Source organism: Zea mays, chromosome 3, assembly GCF_902167145.1.
Source record: "Zea mays cultivar B73 chromosome 3, Zm-B73-REFERENCE-NAM-5.0, whole genome shotgun sequence".
In the NCBI taxonomy this organism is placed as follows: domain Eukaryota; kingdom Viridiplantae; phylum Streptophyta; class Magnoliopsida; order Poales; family Poaceae; genus Zea; species Zea mays.
This window is the reverse complement of record NC_050098.1, coordinates 190,513,543-190,536,438: the sequence shown is the minus strand read 5'-3', so window position 1 is coordinate 190,536,438 and position 22,896 is coordinate 190,513,543. Positions and strand designations below refer to the sequence as shown.

General features: G+C 46.9%; 1 protein-coding gene across 1 annotated transcript; it reads left to right on the top strand.

The window, feature by feature from the left end:
• The first annotated feature begins 1,493 nt into the window (after positions 1 to 1,493).
• On the top strand, positions 1,494 to 6,511 carry LOC103632687 (A-agglutinin anchorage subunit). The gene is made up of 5 exons (XM_020550431.1): positions 1,494 to 1,866; positions 1,947 to 2,038; positions 3,363 to 3,483; positions 4,066 to 5,142; positions 5,842 to 6,511. The coding sequence occupies exons 2-5, from the start codon at positions 1,992 to 1,994 to the stop codon at positions 6,256 to 6,258; spliced, it is 1,662 nt and encodes a 553-aa protein (XP_020406020.1). The 5' UTR covers positions 1,494 to 1,866; positions 1,947 to 1,991; the 3' UTR covers positions 6,259 to 6,511.
• Positions 6,512 to 22,896: the final 16,385 nt, after the last annotated feature.

The window sequence follows — 22,896 nt, the reverse complement described above, 5'->3', positions numbered from 1 at the left end:
TACTGGTAGCCAAGTACTGGTCATGACTTCAAGTGAAACCCATCCACGCAAAACTTGCAATTCAAGGCATAGTCCATTGTCCAAGTTGTGGGTTGGTGTAACTTGGAGTTCTAGGCGGAAGTTCAACTTAACAGTCTCTGCTGAAAAACTAGTATATTAAACAGTAGTGAACAGTGGCGAAAACTGCAGATGGGCATTTGAGATCTGGTGGGGGATTGTTAGGATTTATGGGCTTGGCCCAATTAAGTTATTCAAATAAATCCCAGAAAAATCTCAAAAGCCCATATAAGTGGATGGCAAAGGGATAGGTGGAACCAATAGCACCATATTGCTAGCTCTTGTGGAGTAGAGCTAACTTAAATATGGAAGCCACACTCACTCACCAAGTCATGGATGAGAGGAGAGAGTGTGGAGAGCCACACGCGCGCGCGCGCTCGCTCGCCTCGCCTGGCCTGGCCGGGCCGGGCCGGGGCAGGGCGGGGCGAAGGGCGCGGGCGCACGACATGCGCGTGAATGGTCCGCCGAAATCCGGCCCCTCGCCTTGCGGGGGCGCGGCTACCTTTTGCCGTTTGATTTTTTAGTTTCTTGGCTGTTACGCTTATCCTAACCGATCGCTACAAAATCTCAACTGATTGCGAGATTTTCGTGGGTGGATAAGCACGGGGGTCGCGGACTCGGCCCTATAAAAGGAGCCCGGCAGCCAGCCTCCAAATCATCCCAGATCCCAGTTAGCTTTCGCCTCTCTTCATAGCTGAGCCGCCTTTTAGTTCCCTTCGTCCCGACCGCAGAGGTGCATCTGCGATCAGGAGAGCAGGTCTCCGGAACCCTTCGTCATCTAGATCCTGCACCAGGAGAGGGCGAATAAGGTTTTTGGGAAGCGTCTTCACGCGACTGCTCGTGATCTTCTGACATCGTCGACTCAGCTGATCCTGGCGCGCGCCAACAATCAGTAAGTCTAATCAGTACGCATCATCTGATTTGGCTTTTATTTCAGTTCTTCTGATTTGGTCATGATTTATATTCGGAATTTAGATTGGAATTTGTCTAATTATTCAACACAGGAGGCTATCTTGTTGTGGAGATAAGACTAAATGTTGTTAGGTTTGCCAGACAGAACGATCTTAACTGTCGGGGACTATCATAATTTGATGATAGATAATATTAATGAAATAGCCGACAAAAGATTGATAGCTTTAGAAGAGATCGAGAAAGATAATATCATAATTGTCAAAAAGATTGGTAGCTTTAGGAGAGATCGAGAAAGATAATATCATAATTGCCAGAGCTTACAACAAAAAAAGTTAAGATTAAGTTATTTCAAGTTGGAGATATGGTATATAAGATCGTCTTGCCACTAATAAACAGAGATGCGAAATTCGGTAAATGATCACCAAACTAGAAAGACCCTTACATAATTACGTTGAGATGCGAGAGATTTACATTCTCTGTCGATGGAGGTATAACACAAATCAAAACTACTGACAACTGAGATCAGGCGTTTACCGGACCACATGTGATAAAAACTAATCACCAGGTCCAATGCGCTTACGGTTCGAAAAATGAAACGGATGAAAGAGAAGACTCGAGAGGGGGAAAAAAAGGAAGGGTATGTGTTAAACCGCGGAGCAAAGCACACGCATCCGTCCCTGTCCCGTCTCCCGTCGCAGTCGCCCCTTCGTCTGCGGTCTCAGTCCCGCGCACACGCGCAGTTTCTCGTCGGTGCGGCGCGTGGGCTGAGGGCCTGAGGCCAACCACTCCGCTTCCGCCTATTCGAGCATTCAACTCCCTCAGGTCCCGGGCCGTCTCCGGCGGCCGCTCCGACGGATCCTCTATCGCCCAATCGCCCGACGGCCCGAGTACTAGACGGTAACAGGAACCGCTGGGTTATACCGTTTGCGCTTCAGTTTACGAAACTGGTGGTTTCATTTTTTTTAACCCTTTTGCAGTTGCGGGATTGATTTAGTGATTGTTGCTCTGCGGCGGGGGTTGAGATGGAGGACTTGCTGAACACGGAGATCGGGAAGAACGACTATGACTGGTAATTGAATGATTACTCTCGTCTTGTGGCGATCTGATTTCCTAATTTGGGCACGGTGTAGCGCTGCATGCATTGGTTAATCATTTCAATAGTTGCTCTGAACTTTGCGAAAATGTCTGGCAATGTGGTGTTCTCAAACAGTCTCGAGAGTTTGCTTGGTCCCTCCAGGACTAATTTGTACTGATTGTACTTGTTTCCTTTAGGGGTTTTGCCCAAATCATGTTCGGGGTTTCCGGGAGTAATGGTTGCGGTTGCTTGTGGGCATTGGACATGGTTGGCCTGCCTGGTAGCCTGGTAGGGACCTTGTTTGCATTAGCTGCAGAGTCAGTTGTGCTGATAGCAGAGAGAAGCCTGCAACTTGATGGCTGTATATGTGGGCTCCGTCCATGAATAGCAAATATCTGGATATTACGTACATAGGGAAATAATCAAACAAAAAAAATAAACGGCAATTCCTATTTCAGAACGTCTTCACTCATCTCACATCAGGGCGACTCTAATGTTGTTTAAGGGCGAGTTTGGGAACCCCATTTTTCCAAGGGATTTCCATTTTACCAAGGGAATTTAGTTCATTTTTCCTTGGGAAAATAGAAATCCCTTGGAAAATGGAGTTCCCATACTAGTCCTATTAGTGAAACACTTTACCCATATAACTCTGAACCTCCGAAGGTACGCCAATCATATTTATGGGCCGACTTCGACTTATTGTTTCAACACAAATATTTACTGCTTTCATGCAACCATCCAACCATTTCGATTTCCTTTATTTAGTATGATAGCCTCACCGGTATTAGGAAACACTACAGTGATAATGGGCTGAAGCCACGGGTGAACACTGTTCTGTGGTAGCTTACTGATGAGGTTGGCTTGTGGCAGTTGGCAGGGTCAATAGTGTTAGACACTTTGCTAGCTTGATGTTCTTTCTTGGTCGTAGTCTCAACTTTTTCCATGGCTTATGTGCAACATAGACTAATGTATGCTGTATGACGGCTTGTAACTGAATCATATTTGCTTATCCTGATACAATGATCGACAATTCTCATGCGTGTTTGCCAAAAAAAAAACTTCTAAAAATCTAAATAACAAGGCAAGATAAACATCTAGTTACAACAATGTTGATTTCAATGCTGTTTTCATGGATTGCTGTGTTGTTGGCTTGTTGCCTTGCTAGTCAAGACGTAGGAGTTGACTTCCATTTGTGCTTGAACCTGATCATTTGTCAAAATATTTCTGATATTTGATGTGCGGGATCATGTGGCATGTGTGCAAAATTGACTACATATCTTGTCCTGATCTTATCTAACATCTGTAATGCTTTCCTCAGGCTTCTGACACCCCCTGGAACCCCCCGTGTTCCTGCATTAGATGCTGCCGAGAAAGCTCCATCCTCAACTGTGACTAAACATACTATTACCAGATCATCCTCGACAACTAGAGCATCTAGGGTCGGTAAAAATTGTTATTATTGAATGCTGTATATTTTTACATCCAACATGTTTCTTGATTCTTTGTGTATGCAGTGTCACGATTTTTTGTGAAGACTATATATGTTTTATGGCTTATTATCAGTGGCATATGAATTCATTCAGGTCATATTGGTGATTTACGTACATAAGGAATAACAAAATGCTGCATTCAAGTTGCATGCATCAAATTAACCTGTGGCTCATCTATTGGTCTATATATATATTTGTCACATACTTGCAAGTTGCAATGATTATTTATCCATGCTTTATGGTATCTACAACTGCAAAGATATGAATTTCAAGCACCGATTTCATAGGTTATGGTAAATTCAAGAGTAATTTGTGCCTCGCTTCAAGAAGTTGCTAGAATCATTTTAATCTTTTGGACTAGTGGAATCGATTTGAAAATCTATTATTGTGTAGTTTTGAGATAGCAAACTTGATAATGATACCTCTTTCAGTCTAACTGTGGGATCATACCCATCTAACTTGCTCTTCGCTACTCATCTCGTGGTGGATCATGATTATATTAACATAAGCTGTATGATATGTTTGTTGCAGTTTTCCACTTCTGAGACAGAGAATGGGTATTCGACGTTTCCCACTAGGCCTGCACGGAGTATATCTGTCTCCCGCCGGGCAGTTCAATCTACACCAGTGTCTAGCAACAGCAGGTCATCAGTCCTCAATGCAAACATTTCCTCTGTTAGTTCAAGACCTACAACCCCAAGCAAGCGGACTGCCACTCTTACTGCATCGAAGTCATCTGTTCCATTGTCACGTCCAGTGCCAACACGCTCATCTACACCCGTCAAAGCCCGTCTGTCTACAACAACTAATACTTGTCCATATACTCCAGTGAAAAATCGTCCTCCTGTGTCTAACTCTACGGCCAACTCTGTTGTTCCCAAGATCACGTCAGCACAAAGCTCAAGATCATCAACTCCAACCTCTCGGTCTCGAACCTTGTCCAGTCCGTCTTCAAGCAGTACAAGCACAGTGAGCCGTCCCAGCTCATCCTCTGGTAAAGTTCCTACAATTAGTCGTACCAGTTCTTCATCAAGTACAGTTCCTTCTGTGAGCCGTTCTAGCTCTAGGTCATCCACACCCACTCGTCAGCCTGCAATGCGTTCATCAACACCATCTGCTGGGCGGATTTCTGGCAAAAGTAACATGACATCTAGTGGCAGACCCTTAGCCAGCAGTGGTCGGAGTTCAGCACCTTCATCAGCGCCATCATCTCGTCCAAGTTCCCCAAACACACGAACACGAGCTCCAGTTCGCCCATTAGATATTCCAGATTTTCCAAGTGAAACTCCACCAAACTTGAGGACTAAACTGCCAGAACGACCACTCTCTGCTCGTAGAGTACGGCCAGGTATTACTTCGGGTGTCAGGTCAACCCCAAATGCTGAACCAGTTCTCTCAGCTCCTGTAAAAAAGATGTCTGTGCCTGCTATCACTCGAAGTAAGTTCTCAGATATACAATCAAAGACATCTGGTCACCAAAGTAGGCTGAGCGAAAGATCTCTCTTGGAAGGTCAAACAACTAGAACCTCACGGTCTGTCACAGCTGCAGACAATGGATTCGGTAGGACGATATCGAGGAAGTCACTTGACATGGCTATCAGGCACATGGTATGTTCACCCCTCACATTTACATTGAATTGAACAAGGTCTTATGTTTTTCTTAGGGTTCTACCTATGTGATAGGGCCATCACATACTGATAGTTTTCTTTCAAGAAAGAGTTTCTACTATTTTTGTCTGAAAAAAGAGAGTTGGTTTCACCTGTATGCATGAAAGATTACAACAACTGTCATGTTTTTGTATGAAAGTAATTTTATAGCCGCAAATTTAAAATACTCCCTCCCTCCTTTTGTATTTGATGTTGGTTAGATGGGGGAGGGAGTAGTAAACTTGAATATTTTAAATAATCAGGTACTCCCTCTGTCCCATTATATAGTTCGTTTTGCCTTATTTTTTTTGTCCATATTCAAATGGATAACAATGAATCTGGAGTTCTAGATACATATATAATACACATACATTAAAGATTAAATATTGTATGAATCCATTAACACTCTAAAATGAATACTATTTTTGGGACGGGGGGAGTATGTTTTAGAAGAACCTAGAGTCACACCTAGTTTTTTTTTTGGGAGAACACAAACAGGTGAATTTGACCTCTTGGATCTTCAGTTGGCAGCATTCTCTCTTGTTATTTTAATTTTCGTAAGTTGGTGCTCCTTTTTGGTGGGTTACTTGTGATTTTATCATTTTATAAGTAGCATAGATTTTCGTTCTGAGAAGAAACTAAATGACTTCTTTATCATAGGACATTCGACAAAATTTGGGTGGCATTCGTGGTACATCTCTATTTCCCCATAGCATCCGATCTACTACTACCAAGGGACGAGCAGCTCGAGCCTCAGATCCAGGCCATTCCGTCTCAAATGGTGACCGATACTTCACAGATAATGGCAGCAGCAATGGGCACATCTCTGGAGATTCTAGTGGTGCTCTTTCACATAACGGTGGGAGCTCAATTGGTTCCCCTGATAGGGAAACCTTTGCGACAAAAGATGTTCTGTGTGAACTGGATATATATGCCAATTCAAGATATGAGGCGATGGTGCTGAAGGAGGACACCAAGAACATGAGTTGGTTGCACAGCGTGGATGACAAGTCGGACCAGAGCCCGGTGTTTGATCATAGGTTCGAGCCGCTCCCTGAGCCATTTGGTCCGCTATGAACTGTTTATATTATCCGTGAAGATTCCACTCGCTTTGTTCGTCACTTGCTATCTCTTTCTGTTTGATCGCCCACCTCCCCCATCTATTTATAAATCTGCTATAACAGATAAAGATCGTGGGGTTTGTTCTTTCTCCTTTAATAGCTGGAGTCTCGATTTCGAGTGACCAATGCTGGAATCCAATGTACGGACCAACATATATACTAAATTCTCATCCTCGGCTATCATTTTTTTATTATGTTTTAAGCTTCAACTCTCTACTGTTGGATGGATGATCTGGATCATAAAGCCACTTTGTTCTCAGCCCCCATACGTTGATTTTTAATTTGGACTGAGCCCGGTCGTGTTGCACAAACATGTTCGAGTTTAAAGACGAGCTGACATGCCTTTGCTGGAAACCGAGTGAACTAGACAAATGGTCAGCCAGTTGACCTATTAACTCCACTTTGTCGCTGCGAATTGTGATAGTGGCTCAACCACTCTAAGCAATCATTCTAATATCCTGAGCTAGAGCAGGTCCCTGCATTTGTAGTTCTTTTATTTGCCCCAGGTAAAGTTTTGCCACGAGCCCCTTCTCATTGAAGTTGACCTATCTGTCGTCAACCTTGGGCTAAAATTCAGACGTTCTTGTTATATTATCATCTGCTTAATTTATTCTCGTACGGGTATGTTTCATTTTTGCTTTGGCTCGCGAGTGTATCCATCTGCATCCAGGCTGCTGAAAATACAGGAGTGACAAAGTTGATAGGGACATAAATTGCTGCTGCCATGAGCCCATACATGATACTGCGGATCTGATATATGGACCACGAGTACACATTCATTCTGTTATGTGTAATGTGTTAGAGAGCCTTAGACCATGAGATGGGACCGCTTGACCCACCACCTTCAACCCTTCAAATATTCAAAAGTTGACAGTAACCTTCCTTCCACCCCTGAATCCTTTGCCACACTCTATCCTTCAATTATGCAAAGGTTGCTCCGCAATTGCCGATATGGATTGGTAAGCCCAAGTACTTGTCACGGAACGTTTCCTAGTTCAACTGCAGCTCCCCCACTACCTCCTGCTTGCACTGGTTACTAAGTAGTATCCGGGCTGAGCAAAATTTTCGAGTTGTCCCTGTTAATCATTTTACTCGAGCAGGCCTCGTTTTTATTTAGCCTTTAGGACTTCCTCTAATTTCACTGTATGTTTTCTGGTTGCCCGGACCATGATGAGTGAATCATCCGCAAAGAGGTGGGAGATGCTTGGGGCTCTATTTCATGTCTTCACTCCTCCAGCCAGTCCATTATTTTTCAGCCTGTTGTAGCAATATCGACTGAAAGTCCTATGTTTATTTTTGATAATTTAGACAACTAATGCATTAACCTCTACTTCAGTGTTGTAATTAAGATGGAATAAAGTTTATACCGAGGTTGAGCAAGGGTGGCACAGGCGGAGATGGTGGAGGTGGGCGCAAGATGATCAAGTGTCCAATTCTTAGAAAATAAGAAACAGAAAAACAAAATGCATGTGCTACTTATAAAATTATAAGCTGGGCTATTTTGTGTTACTGATCAAGACGCAATAGAGTATATGATCGAGTTCAGGATCAATAGTCATACTATTACGAATTACGAATACTATTACGAGAGGAACTCTAGTTAGTGAATATGGTCTAGTGGTGTGCTATTGTGTTGGAACCATATGCATTTTATTTAGGCCTTATTTAGGCCTAAATGGAGTGACGAATCTAGCCGAGAATATCGTTAGGGTCAGTAAGATTAACTTTGCTATATGATAAACTTTAACAGTATTTTGCTAAAAAATTTATAAATTTTATCGGGGTCGGTTGACCCCGACAAAAGCCCCTAAATTCGCAGAGCAAGCGGAAATGATTGTGGAAACATTTAAAAATTATTAACTCTGGTCTAACATATTTAGCAGGCAAAATAATTGAGAGTTAGCATGCTTACAAGGAGACGGAGAAGTGATCCAGGTGTTGCTATGGAGCATGCACCAGATTTGTCGCGTCGAACTAGTGCACAGGACACGACAAGAGGTTTTCATTGCATATTTTTGTCTAAGCGTAGTGGTTTCTCTTGAGCACTTAAGACTGTCTTCAACGGTGTCCGCAGCCCTCCTCCTCCCTAATACTGTACACGATATAGGGGCTACAGTGTGCCCCCTTCCCCTTCACCGGCGTCCTCTTCCTCCTCCCCTCCCTCCCCGATTCTTTCTCTCTCACGCTAAATGGAGGGACACGCTACGCCGCATTCCTCCCCGCAGCCGCTTCCTTCGCCCACACGCGCGCGGGTTCGGAATACTCCGAGGACGGTCTTCGAGGCGAAGCAAGTGTTCGGGGCGAAGAAGCCCGAGCCGAAGCCCGATGCGGCGGATGCCGCGGCCGAGTTCGCCATAGCCGGGTCGCCCTCGCCCGGTAAGACGGCGCCCGGTGGCAGCGAGGAGCCCATGTACCCGCCGGCGAAGCTGGAGCAGTTCTACGATTTCTTCACCTTCTCGCACCTCACGCCGCCGCTGCACTGTGAGTGCTCGCACCAGCTGCCACTCTCTTGGATTTTGATTTTGTTGATGCAGTTTTTTTGTTGATTCAGAATTGGGTAGGTTTGGCAAGTTGCATACGGGAATCTTTTCCTCCCAGTTTCTCTGAATAGAATGTGACTGGTTGCAGATATTAGGAGGTCGTCCCGCCCATTCGTTGATGACAAGAGAGAAGACGACTTCTTCCAGATCGATGTGCGTCTGATACAAAGTCTAAAAACTAGTGTCTGTTAACTAAATTCATTGTGTTGGACGTATTTGGCTGTGAGGCCTGATGCACATTGGCCATACTTAGACAAGTTGCTAATTCTAGGAGCGTTTGTTTGTCTAGACCACTTAGAATCTGGGTTGGTATGCAGGTGCAAGTTTTTAACGCGAAATCGGTGACGATTGTGGCATCCCAAGAAGGATTCTACCCTGCAGGGAAGCGAGCACTCATCAGCCGCTCCCTCGTTGGACTGTTGCAGCAGACAAGCCGTGCATTTGATGGAGTAAGCACTAGATCTTGTATGTATGACCATGTCGCATGAATAGGAACGACTGATTATTAACAAGAAATGCATTTGCAATCTGCAGGCCTACAAGGCTCTGATGAAGGCATTTGTCGAGCACAACAAGGTCAGGTTTATTTTTCACATGCTGAATTTATGTTATCAAATGTTTGCACGTATGGGTGAAAGAATTTGCCATTCTTGCTGCAATGCCTTGCAAAACAGCTGAGGAGAGGCAAATCAGAGACAGAAAGGCTTTCCTACTCCACAGTTTGTTTGTGTGATGTTGCAGTCCTCAAAGCGGTTGCATCTATCCAGCAACTGATTTCGAACCATACAAGTTTACATGAAACAGCGAATGGCACCATCGGTTCAGTTTTGCACACCGAGCAAGTAGGTGATATGAAAATAATGATCACAAAGGACAAAATAGGTGCAAGCTCCAAGCTAGATATTAAATTGGATGGAAGCCAGGCTCCAGGGATGTCTTCTGATGAGCTTGCTCAGAGAAACTTGTTGAAAGGCATCACTGCTGATGAGAGTGCAACAGTACATGTTAGACTCCCTCCATGCAACTTTTATACTAATACTTCCATTAGCATTTTATGAAGTATTGAAGTTATGCTATCCAATTACAGGATACAGCCACTCTTAATGTCAACAGGTTAGTAGTTGGGACTTTGATATTGTACAAATATACTCTTATGTGTATTTCACAATTCTTAACCACGACGTATATGTACATTTGATTGATCTCAAGTATTTTTGTACATAATTTAGAGAACGTACTCATTACGAACACGGTGGTGGAGGCGACTAAGTTACGCCCGCGCACTGTTCATAGATCAAATAAAAATAAAACAAATATTGGATGGTAATTGAGTTAGTTGATGATGAAAGTATAAAATATTGGTGTGGTGGGGTATAGAGGTTTGATATAGGGGGAACCGCTGTAGAGCGTGGAGATATAGGGGGAGAGAGAACACACGTGAGTGGGATATAGGGGGAACCGCTGAACACAGTCTAAAGTGCACACACCTACCCGGGACAATGACTTTTTTTCCAAGTGCATGAGATTCAAATCTGCTCACCACATGTGTCCAGTGTTATGGTTGGATGTAGGGATGATAATGGGTCGGGTTCAGATTGGGTGGCGTAAAACCCGTCTACGATCGCATCCATGAAGTGTACTAAACTCGCCCGCGATTGTACCCATGGGTGCCATTCTAAACCTGCACCCCTAACCCATTAGGTTTCGGGTCACCCGAAGGTTTTACTCGTTATACACTTTTAAATAATAATTCAACTATAAGCAATTAAGCAATAAAGAATAAACCAAATTCCGGGTCGGGTGCCGGTCCCCCGCGGGTAAAATAGAAACTCGCACCCGTATCTGCGAAATTTCGGGTCGGATGCAGGTTGCACTCACGGGTCAAAATCTTCACCCACACCCGCACCGGTCGGGTCGGGTAGCCGTTGGGTTTCAGGTTTGCGGGTTAAATCGTCATCCCTAACTGGATGGTACATCGGACTGGGTTCCTGTCGGAGAGGAAATCTCCCCGGCCGGGTGGCGGATTGCACCCGTCCTAAATCCTAAAAAGAGGAGGGGTCTAAGTGTTTTGCTTGCTACGAGGCTGGTGGATCAACACACGAGAGCACGCGAGAGTTTAGAGTGGTTCGGGCCGCCGGAGCGGAATACCCTACTCCACTGTGTGATGTATTGCTTGGGAGCTTGTATGAACTTATGAGTGTCCGCCTAAAGCTAGGTCTGAGAGCCTCTCCTTGTAACGTCGTATGCCTCCCCTTTTATAGCTGAAGGGGGCATGCACAAAAGGACTGGGCCCCGACATGTGGGCCCAGGGACATAAAGAATATAGTGCTTGGATCCTCTAATGTCTGTTGCCGAGGCAATCTTCTTGTGCCCTGGCGCTCGAGGTCTGTGTATCCTTGGCGTGCAGGGGAAGCTTCTTGCGGAAGAGAAGATGAGTATAGTACACCGCTCGGCACGGGCGCACTGTTTGCCAGCAGACCCAGCAGGCGCGCTGCCTGCTGGATGACCTTGACGCCGTCTGCCAGCGGATGGGACGAGACACATTAAATCCTGAGAGGGCACGTCGCCCGTCAGCGCAGTGGCAGACGACGCGTCTTTTCCTCAATAAATGCAGGGGTTGCACGACTCCTCGTCAGGTTCGGCCCAGTAGCTTATGTCATGGGCCACAAGCAGCGGGTCTCCGCCTGAGCGGGAAGTGGAGGGCAAGGCCCGCACACGTGTCAGCATCGGACCCCTGCACACACCAGGGTCCTTCTCGTTCCGGGACCCTGCTGGAGTTCGGACCTACCCGGAGGCTCCAGACTTGTATGTATATAGGGGTCCGATGTCCTTCTGTGGTGGTCCGGACTTACTGGGGTGTTGTGTCTTTCCTTGCCACGTGGTGCCCTTTGGCCTGCCCATCCGGTGGGGTCAGGCGCGGTCCTCCGCGTGGCTAGGAGACGTCGCATGGGTGCAGTGTCTTCATGCTGTAGGAGAGGGTACCCTGATTTAGGGTACCGACAGTGGCCCCCGGTCCCGCCTTAGGGGAGGATGCGAGCCTGCAGGTGGGACCAGAGTCTAATTGGCGGTTGGACCGCTGCTTCCGTGCGCCTGTTGCTACAATTACTGTCGGCCCGCCTATGACCACGCCAACTGCCGTGCCTATTCCCACGTCTGACTGACCCATGACCGTCGTACTTAACGGCACTGTTGGGCCATGCGTGGGGCTGCCTCGAGTCGCTGCACTGGTTCTAAAAAATTTACCTTTTCAGAATCCCGTGACAATCCCTGAGAAGACGTGGCATTGGCGCAGGCGGCGGTGCAGTTTTTTGCACACAGTAACCGGCGCGCCGGTTACATGGCGTGTGGGCCTGGGCCCCTGAGTTGGACCGCCAGTTGCGGCGGAGCTAAGGGAGCGCACAGCCGTGGGACGGTTGTACGCTTCTTGCGCGACGATTCGCCTCTTTGACCGTTGGGTGCGGTGAAGACGAAGGGGCGCCTAACCGTGGGGCAGTTGCATGCCCTATGTGCGGCGGTTCGCCTTCCTGACCGCTGGTTGCCCCGAAAATGGAGGAGTACGTAACCGCAGGGCAGTTGCACGCTCCTTCTTAGGGTTGGTCTGTATGACATGTGGGGCCTGGCCCCCGTGTCATAAGGTGGGATCTTTGGTGTACGCTGGGGGTGACTTCACCCGTGACGCTTCAGGGGCGTGAGTGGGGGGATCTGCCTTTAAAAAGGGGTCGATCCCCCGGGCAGTAGACATGCCTCGCTCTTCTTGTGACCACCATGCCCTTTCGCCTTCCGGGCCTTCAGATGGGGTGTGCCGGTGTTCTCTGGAGGGATCCGCGTCAAGGTCGTCTCTTCCGGCGACTTCACCGTTGGAGAGCATGCACTCATGGTGGTGTCGCCGATCTTGTCTTCTTCCTGCTGCCGTTGGAGGGGTGCAACCCCATGGGGGTTGGCATCCTTTCACCACTATTTGGCTTCAAGGATTTTCATCATGTAGCCCGGCCGCAACCCCTGACCAGTGGTCATCTACAAGGATGACTACCAGCCTTATGGTGGAGAGAAGCGATCCGGGCTGCGGCCTCCCCCCTGCCCTCAGCTTCAAGGATGTTCATCATCCGCGCTGGGGAGGAGGGCGAGCCGAGTGGGAGCTTCGCCTTCCGCGTGGGCTTGGCGGTCCGCTTCTTCCTCCAGCATTCGGGGGAGAAGGGCGTTCGCCGGCCTCGTGGAGGAGGCAAACTCTGGGTACATGGGCCGGCCGTCTGTGGCGCCGTCAGCTGCCGCGTGTCTGGCTCCCCGGCCTGGGCTGCTCTGGTGCCGCCTCCGGCGCTGCCTCCTGCCGCTGGGGCGGAGCGTGGCTGCACGTCCACCGCATGGGCGACGGTCGCGTCGTCCGTGGGTTGGCCACATCCACGACTTCTCCCGCGCCACCAGTCGCACCGGGAGGTCGTACAACACGTCGTACGTCGTGCAGGTGGTGGCGGCGTTCTTGGATGGTCTTGTCCTCACTCCCGTAGTGAGGACGGGAGCGAAGACCTCTTCGTGCGCACTGGTGCAGCCGCTGGCCATCGGTGCAGAGGTGGTCGCTGCCACTGGTGGGGCTGATGTGGCCGCTTCCGCTGGTGAGGCTGCCCATTGCAGAGGTGGTTGCCTCCGCTGGCGAGACCGTCAGTTCCACCTACCGCCGGACCCCCAGTTCTTTGGCTTTAATGGCCTCGCTGTTACCCCCCGTAGGAGGACGGGGGCGAGGACATATTCGCAGTAGCGCTCACCCGGAGGTGATCGCTGCTGCTGGCGAGCCGCTCGGAGCAGAGGTCGTTGTCGCTGCTGGTGCAAAGGTGGTCGCCGTCGTTGGTGGGGCTGTTGAAAGGGAAATGTACCCTTGGGACATTTCTATAAGATTTTGGTGATTAAGTGCTCCACACAAAAATGCTTTGAGTAATATTTGTGCCAAAGACTTAAGAAGTGCAAATCAAGAGTAAAGGTATGTTTCTAAGACTTAGTACATTGTTTTGGAGACTAATGTATTGTGTCTAAGTGCTAGAAACAGGAAAAGACCAATTTGGAAAAGACTTGGCTGAGCAGCCAAGACTCTGCGCAGTCTGGGAGCATCGGACTGTCCGGTGGTGCACCGGACAGTGTCCGGTGCGCCAGGCTGGCGTCTGTCAACTGGCTGCTCTCGGGACTTCGATGGCGGTGTACGACTATAAATCACCGGACTGTCCGGTGGTGCACCGAACTGTCCGGTGAGCCATTCACAGGCGAAGTCATCGCTCTCGGGAAGCGATCAACGGCGTACGACTATAAATCACCGGACTGTCCGGTGGTGCACCGGACTGTCCGGTGAGCCAACGGTCGGCCGTGCAATCTGCGCGAGACACGTGGCCGAGCCAACGGTCAGAAGGGTGTACCGGACTGTCCGGTGTGCATCGGACAGTGTCCGGTGCGCCAACGGCTCCAAGACTTCAACGGTCGGCTGCGCCAGAATAGGAAGGAAATCCGCACCGGACAGTGTCCGGTGGTGCACCGGACTGTCCGGTGCGCCAGTCGACAGATGGCAAGATTTGCCTTCCTGGAATGCTCTCAACGGCTCCTAGCTGCCTTGGGGCTATAAAAGGGACCCCTAGGCGCATGGAGGAGTACACCAAGCATTCTCTAAGCATTCCTAAGCACCAAGACTCCAATTCCGCGCATTTGATTATTTGTGATAGCAACTAGAGCTCCATTTGAGTAGAGAACTCTTCGGGTTGTGTTGTGAGCTCGAGTTGTGACTTGTGTGCGTGTTGTGCTCTGATTTTGTGTCTTGAGTGCGTTGCTCATCCCATCCTTACTTCTGTGCTTCTTTGTGAACATCAAATTGTAAGGGCGAGAGGCTCCAAGTTGTGGAGATTCCTCGCAAGCGAGATATAGTAAACAAAGCAAAACACCGTGGTATTCAAGTGGGTCTTTGGACCGCTTGAGAGGGGTTGAGTGCAACCCTCGTCCGTTGGGACGCCACAACGTGGAGTAGGCAAGTGTTGGACTTGGCCGAACCACGGGATAAACCACTGTGCCTATCTGTGTTAATCTTCTTGTGGTTATTGTGTTTTGCAAGAACTCCTCTCTAGCCACTTGGCTTTACTGTGCTAACTCCTAATCAAGTTTTGTGGATTAAGTTTCAAGTTTTTACAGGATCACCTATTCACCCCCTCTAGGTGTTCTCAATTGGTATCAGAGCCGTTCTCTTCAAGAAAGGGACTAATCGCCCGAAGGGATGGATCCTAAGGGAAAGGTGGTCAATGATAAGGAGAAGGAGACCATCTTCAACGAGCCGAGGGACGACAAAGCTACTGACTCCGGCTCGAGTCAAAAGAAGAAGGAAGGGAAGAAGAAGAGGCGCATCAAGAAGATCGTCTACTACGACGACAGCGACGAGTCCTCTTCTTCCCAAAAGGACAACGACGACAACGACTACGAGAAAAAGAAGACGGTTAACTCTAATTTTTCTTTCGATTACTCTCGTATTCCTCAAAGTACCAATGCTCATTTACTCTCCATTCCACTTGGTAAACCTCCTCACTTTGATGGAGAGGACTACGGATTTTGGAGTCACAAAATGCGTAGTCACTTGTTCTCTCTCCATCCAAGCATATGGGAGATAGTAGAAAGTGGAATGCAATTTGATAGTACTGATAGTCCCATATTTATCAATGAGCAAATTCACAAAAATGCACAAGCTACTACTGTTCTTCTAGCATCATTGTGCAGGGATGAATACCATAAGGTGAGCGGCTTGGATAACGCCAAGCAGATCTGGGACACCCTCAAGATCTCGCATGAGGGGAACGACGTCACCATGCTCACCAAGATGGAGTTGGTGGAAGGCGAACTAGGAAGGTTCGCAATGATCAGGGGAGAGGAGCCAACCCAAACGTACAACCGGCTCAAGACCCTCGTCAACAAAATAAGGAGCTATGGAAGCACGCGATGGACGGACCACGACGTCGTCCGCCTAATGCTAAGGTCCGTCACTGTCCTTGATCCACATCTTGTAAACAATATTCGTGAGAATCCTAGGTACATCGAGATGACGCCCGAGGAAATACTTGGGAAGTTTGTAAGCGGGCGGATGATGATCAAGGAGGCAAGATACGTTGATGATGCGTTGAATGGCCTAATCCACGAGCCTCAAATCGTTGCTCTCAAAGCAACGAGGAGCAAGGAAGTGCTACCTAGCAAGGTGGCACAAGTTGAGGCGGCGGGGCTCAATGAGGAAGAGATGACCCTCATCATCAAGCGTTTCAAGACGGCGCTAAGGGGTCACAAGGAGCATCCCAACAATAACAAGACGAAGGGGAAGCGCTCATGCTTCAAATGTGGTAAGATTGGTCATTTTATCGCTAATTGTCCCGATAATGATAGTGACCAGGAACAAGAGAAGAAGAGGGAAAAGAAGAAGGCCTACAAGAAGGCTAAGGGCGAGGCACACCTTGGCAAGGAGTGGGACTCGGGTTGTTCGTCATCCGACTCCGACAACGAAGGACTCACCGCCTCGGCCTTCAACAAATCGTCCCTCTTCCCCAACGAGCATCACACTTGCCTCATGGCAAAGGAGAAGAAGGTAAACACTCGAAAGACTACTTATGCTTCTTCTAGTGATGATGAATCTAGCGATGATGAAATAGATTATGCTAGTTTGTTCAAGGGCTTAGAAAGAAATAAGATTGATAAGATTAATGAATTAATCGATGCCTTGAATGACAAGAATAGATTGTTAGAAAAGCAAGAGGATCTTTTGTATGAAGAACATGATAAAGTTGTAGAGGCACAAAAATCTCTTGCTTTAGAAGTCAAAAGGAATGAAATGCTTTCTTGTGAACTATCTACTTGCCATGAGACCATTTCTAGTTTAAAAAGTGTTAATGATGATTTAAATGCTAAACTAGAAGTAGCAAATAGATCTAACTCTTGTGTAGAACATGTTGTAATTTGCAATAGGTGTAAAGATTTTGATGTTGATGCTTGTAGTGAACACCTAGTTTCTATTGCAAAGTTAAATGATGAAGTGGCTAGTCTTAATGCCCAACTTAAGACTAGCAAGAATGAATTTGACAAACTAAAATTTGCAAGGGATGCCTACACTATTGGTAGACACCCCTCAATTAAGGATGGGCTTGGCTTTAAGAGAGAAGCCAAGAACTTAACAAGTCATAAGGCTCCCATTCCCGCCAAGGAGAAAGGGAAGGCTCCTATGTCTAATAGTAGTCAAAAGAATCATGCTTTCATTTATGGTAATAAGAAATATTCTAGAAATGCTCATTATGATAGGAGTTGTAATGCTTATGATTCAAATGCAATGTTTGCTTCAAGTTCTTCCTATGTGCATGGTAGAGATATGCCTAGGAGAAATGTCATTCATCATATGCCTAGGAGAAATGTTGCTAATGTTCCTAGGAAAATTAATGAACCTTCTACAATTTATCATGCTTGCAATGCTTCCTTTGCTATTTGTAGAAAGGATAAGAAGGTGATTGCTAGGAAATTAGGGGCAAAATGCAAGGGAGATAAAACTTGCATTTGGGTCCCTAAGGCTATTGTTACTAACCTTGTAGGACCCAACAAGAGTTGGGTACCTAAGACCCAAGCCTAATTTACCTTGCAGGTTTATGCATCCGGGGGATCAAGCTGGATTATCGATAGCGGATGCACAAACCACATGACGGGGGAGAAGAAGATGTTCACCTCCTACGTCAAGAACAAAGATTCCCAAGACTCAATCATATTCGGTGACGGGAATCAAGGCAAGGTCAAAGGACTAGGAAAGATTGCTATTTCATCCGAGCACTCTATTTCTAATGTGTTCTTAGTTGAGTCACTTGGATATAACTTGTTGTCTGTGAGTCAACTTTGTAATATGGGATACAATTGCTTATTCACAAACGTAGATGTGTCTGTCTTTAGAAGGAGTGATGGTTCATTAGCTTTTAAGGGTGTATTAGATGGCAAACTCTATTTAGTTGATTTTGCAAAAGAGGAGGCCGGTCTAGATGCATGCTTAATTGCTAAGACTAGCATGGGCTGGCTGTGGCATCGCCGCTTAGCACATGTGGGGATGAAGAACCTTCACAAACTTCTAAAGGGAGAACATGTGATAGGTCTAACAAATGTTACTTTCGAAAAAGATAGACCTTGTGCAACTTGTCAAGCAGGTAAGCAAGTGGGAAATGCTCATCACAGCAAGAACGTGATGACCACATCAAGACCCCTGGAGCTGCTTCATATGGACCTCTTCGGACCCGTCGCCTATCTAAGCATAGGAGGAAGTAAGTATGGTCTTGTTATAGTTGATGATTTTTCCCGCTTCACTTGGGTATTCTTTTTGCAGGATAAATCTAAAACCCAAGGGACCCTCAAGCGCTTCCTAAGGAGAGCTCAAAATGAATTTGAGCTCAAGGTGAAGAAGATAAGGAGCGACAACGGGTCCAAGTTCAAGAACCTTCAAGTGGAGGAGTACCTTGAGGAGGAAGGAATCAAGCACGAGTTCTCCGCTCCCTACACACCACAGCAAAACGGTGTGGTAGAGAGGAAGAACAGGACGCTCATAGACATGGCGAGGACAATGCTTGGAGAATTCAAGACGCCCGAGCGGTTTTGGTCGAAAGCCGTGAACACGGCTTGCCACGCCATAAACCGGGTGTACCTTCATCGCCTCCTCAAGAAGACTTCGTATGAGCTTCTAACCGGTAACAAACCCAATGTTTCATACTTTCGTGTATTTGGGAGTAAATGCTACATTCTAGTGAAGAAAGGTAGAAATTCTAAGTTTGCTCCCAAAGCTGTAGAATGGTTTTTGTTAGGTTATGACTCAAATACAAAGGCGTATAGGGTCTTCAACAAATCATCGGGTTTGGTTGAAGTCTCTAGCGACGTTGTATTTGATGAGACTAATGGCTCTCCAAGAGAGCAAGTTGTTGATCTTGATGATGTAGATGAAGAAGACGTTCCAACGGCCGCAATACGCACCATGGCGATTGGAGATGTGCGGCCACAGGAACAAAAAGAGCAAGATCAACCATCTTCCTCAACAATGGTGCATCCCCCAACTCAAGATGATGAACAGGTTCATCAAGAGGAGGCATGTGATCAAGGGGGAGCACAAGATGATCATGTAATGGAGGAAGAAGCACAACCGGCACCTCCAACTCAAGTTCGAGCGACGATTCAAAGGAATCATCCCGTCGACCAAATTTTGGGTGATATTAGCAAGGGAGTAACTACTCGCTCTAGATTAGTTAATTTTTGTGAGCATTACTCTTTTGTCTCTTCTATTGAGCCTTTCAGGGTAGAAGAGGCCTTGCTAGATCCGGACTGGGTGTTGGCCATGCAGGAAGAGCTCAACAACTTCAAGAGAAATGAAGTTTGGACACTGGTGCCTCGTCCCAAGCAAAACATTGTGGGAACCAAGTGGGTGTTCCACAACAAACAAGACGAGCACGGAGTGGTGACAAGGAACAAGGCTAGACTTGTGGCAAAAGGTTATGCCCAAGTCGCAGGTTTGGACTTTGAGGAGACTTTTGCTCCTGTGGCTAGGCTAGAGTCAATTCGCATATTGTTAGCCTATGCTGCTCACCATTCTTTCAGGTTATTCCAAATGGATGTGAAGAGCGCTTTCCTCAACGGGCCAATCAAGGAGGAGGTGTACGTGGAGCAACCCCCTGGCTTTGAGGATGAACGGTACCCCGACCACGTGTGTAAGCTCTCTAAGGCGCTCTATGGACTTAAGCAAGCCCCAAGAGCATGGTATGAATGCCTTAGAGACTTTTAAATTGCTAATGCTTTCAAGGTTGGGAAAGCCGATCCAACTTTATTCACTAAGACTTGTGACGGTGACTTATTTGTGTGCCAAATTTATGTCGATGACATAATATTTGGTTCTACTAATTAAAAGTCTTGTGAAGAGTTTAGCAGGGTGATGACTCAGAAATTCGAGATGTCGATGATGGGCGAGTTGAACTACTTCCTTGGGTTCTAAGTGAAGCAACTCAAGGATGGCACCTTCATCTCACAAATGAAGTACACGCAAGACTTGCTAAAGCGGTTTGGGATGAAGGACACCAAGCCCGCAAAGACTCCAATGGGAACCGACGGACATGTCGACCTCAACAAAGGAGGTAAGTCCGTTGATCAAAAGGCATACCGGTCTATGATAGGGTCTTTACTTTATTTATGTGCTAGTAGACCGGATATTATGCTTAGTGTATGCATGTGTGCTAGATTTCAATCCGATCCAAAGGAGTGTCACTTAGTGGCTGTGAAGCGAATTCTTAGATATTTAGTCGCTACGCCTTGCTTCGGGATCTGGTATCCAAAGGGGTCTACCTTTGACTTGATTGGATATTCAGACTCTGACTATGCTGGATGTAAGGTCAATAGGAAGAGTACATCGGGGACGTGCCAATTCTTAGGAAGGTCCCTGGTGTCGTGGAGTTCTAAGAAACAAACTTCCGTTGCCCTATCCACCGCTGAGGCCGAGTATGTTGCCGCAGGACAGTGTTGCGCGCAACTACTTTGGATGAGGCAAACCCTCAGGGACTTTGGCTACAATCTGAGCAAAGTCCCACTCCTATGTGATAATGAGAGTGCTATCCGCATGGCGGATAATCCTGTTGAACACAGTCGCACAAAGCACATAGACATCCGGCATCACTTTTTGAGAGACCACCAGCAAAAGGGAGATATCGAAGTGTTTTATGTTAGCACCGAGAACCAGCTAGCCGATATCTTTACCAAGCCTCTAGATGAGTCGACCTTTTGCAGGTTGCGTAGTGAGCTAAATGTCTTAGATTCGCGGAACTTGGATTGATTTATAGCATACATGTGTTTATGCCTTTGATCATGTTCCTTTATGCATATTGTTGTTTATTTATGGTGTTCAAGTTGTACAAACACTCCCCAGACCTCAAAAGTCCATGTGTGAATGATGCACATATTTAGGGGGAGATGTGCTACAACTTGACCCTTTGAGACTAACCATGTGCTTGAGTTTTCTTACTTTAGTCTCAAAGGAGGTTTGAAAGGGAAAAAGTGGACTTGGACCATGCAAGACTTCCACTGCACTCCAATGAGAGGGTAACTTATTCCAAGTTCATCTCCATGCTCTTATTGCCTTTTTATTCTTAATTGAAGATTTTGGTAAGGCAATGGGGTTCTAGGGCCAAGATTGATCCCGTTTTGGTGCTTGATGCCAAAGGGGGATAAAATAAGGCCAAAGCAATAAATGGATCAGCTACCACTTGAGAATTTTGAAAATAGTAGAATAGAGCTTTTGGTTTGTCAAAAATCTCTTATTGTCTCTTTTGTCAAAAGTTGGCCTCTTGTGGGGAGAATGGTTGATTATGGGAAAAAGGGGGAGTTTTTGAAATCTTTGATCAATTTCTCTTGGAACAACTCTCTTTATGTCTCAACAAGTGTGTTTGACTTAGAGATAGGAAATTGAGGTTGATTTGCAAAAACAAAACCAAGTGGTGGCAAAGAATGATCCAAATATGCCAAATTTGATTCAAAACAAATCGGTGTTCTTATTTGCATTGATGTTGCACTTCTTTTAGTTGCTTTTTGTTGCGTTGGCATTAATCACCAAAAAGGGGGAGATTGAAAGGGAAATGTACCCTTGGGACATTTCTATAAGATTTTGGTGATTAAGTGCTCCACACAAAAATGCTTTGAGTAATATTTGTGCCAAAGACTTAAGAAGTGCAAATCAAGAGTAAAGGTATGTTTCTAAGACTTAGTACATTGTTTTGGAGACTAATGTATTGTGTCTAAGTGCTAGAAACAGGAAAAGACCAATTTGGAAAAGACTTGGCTGAGCAGCCAAGACTCTGCGCAGTCTGGGAGCACCGGACTGTCCGGTGAGCCATTCACAGGCGAAGTCGTCGCTCTCGGGAAGCGATCAATGGCGTACGGCTATAAATCACCGGACTGTCCGGTGGTGCACCGGACTGTCCGGTGAGCCAACGGTCGGCCGCGCAATCTGCGCGAGACACGTGGCCGAGCCAACGGTCAGAAGGGGGCACCAGACTGTCCGGTGTGCACCGGACAGTGTCCGGTGCGCCAACGGCTCCAAGACTTCAACGGTCGGCTGCGCCAGAATAGGAAGGAAATCTGCACCGGACTGTCCGGTGCGCTAGTCGACAGAAGGCAAGATTTGCCTTCCTGGAATGCTCTCAACGGCTCCTAGCTGCCTTGGGGCTATAAAAGGGACCCCTAGGCGCATGGAGGAGGACACCAAGCATTCTCTAAGCATTCCTAAGCACCAAGACTCCAATTCCGCGCATTTGATTCTTTGTGATAGCAACTAGAGCTCCATTTGAGTAGAGAACTCTTCGGGTTGTGTTGTGAGCTCGAGTTGTGACTTGTGTGCGTGTTGTGCTCTGATTTTGTGGCTTGAGTGTGTTGCTAATCCCATCCTTACTTCCGTGCTTCTTTGTGAACATCAAATTGTAAGGGCGAGAGGCTCCAAGTTGTGGAGATTCCTCGCAAGCGGGATATAGTAAACAAAGCAAAACACCATGGTATTCAAGTGGGTCTTTGGACCGCTTGAGAGGGGTTGAGTGCAACCCTCGTCCGTTGGGACGCCACAACATGGAGTAGGCAAGTGTTGGACTTGGCCGAACCACGGGATAAACCACTGTGCCTATCTGTGTTGATCTTCTTGTGGTTATTGTGTTTTGCAAGAACTCCTCTCTAGCCACTTGGCTTTACTGTGCTAACTCCTAATCAAGCTTTGTGGATTAAGTTTCAAGTTTTTACAGGATCACCTATTCACCCCCCTCTAGGTGCTCTCAGCTGTTCGGCGTCAGCTTCCGACGTGACTCTTGCCGATGCAGCGTAGTTCATTCCTACAGAAATGGAGCTGGGGTCCCGCTTGTAAGGGAATGTAATGACATTTGCTTGAGAGCAAAATGTAAGAACATATGTACGCATGATTTTAGCCTGGGAGCCCAGTTGTGTGTCCGAACCCCCTAGATGGTGGCTTCAAGTACTAAGACACCTGCCACAGTGCGGTGGAGTATGCAGGCTCACGGTAC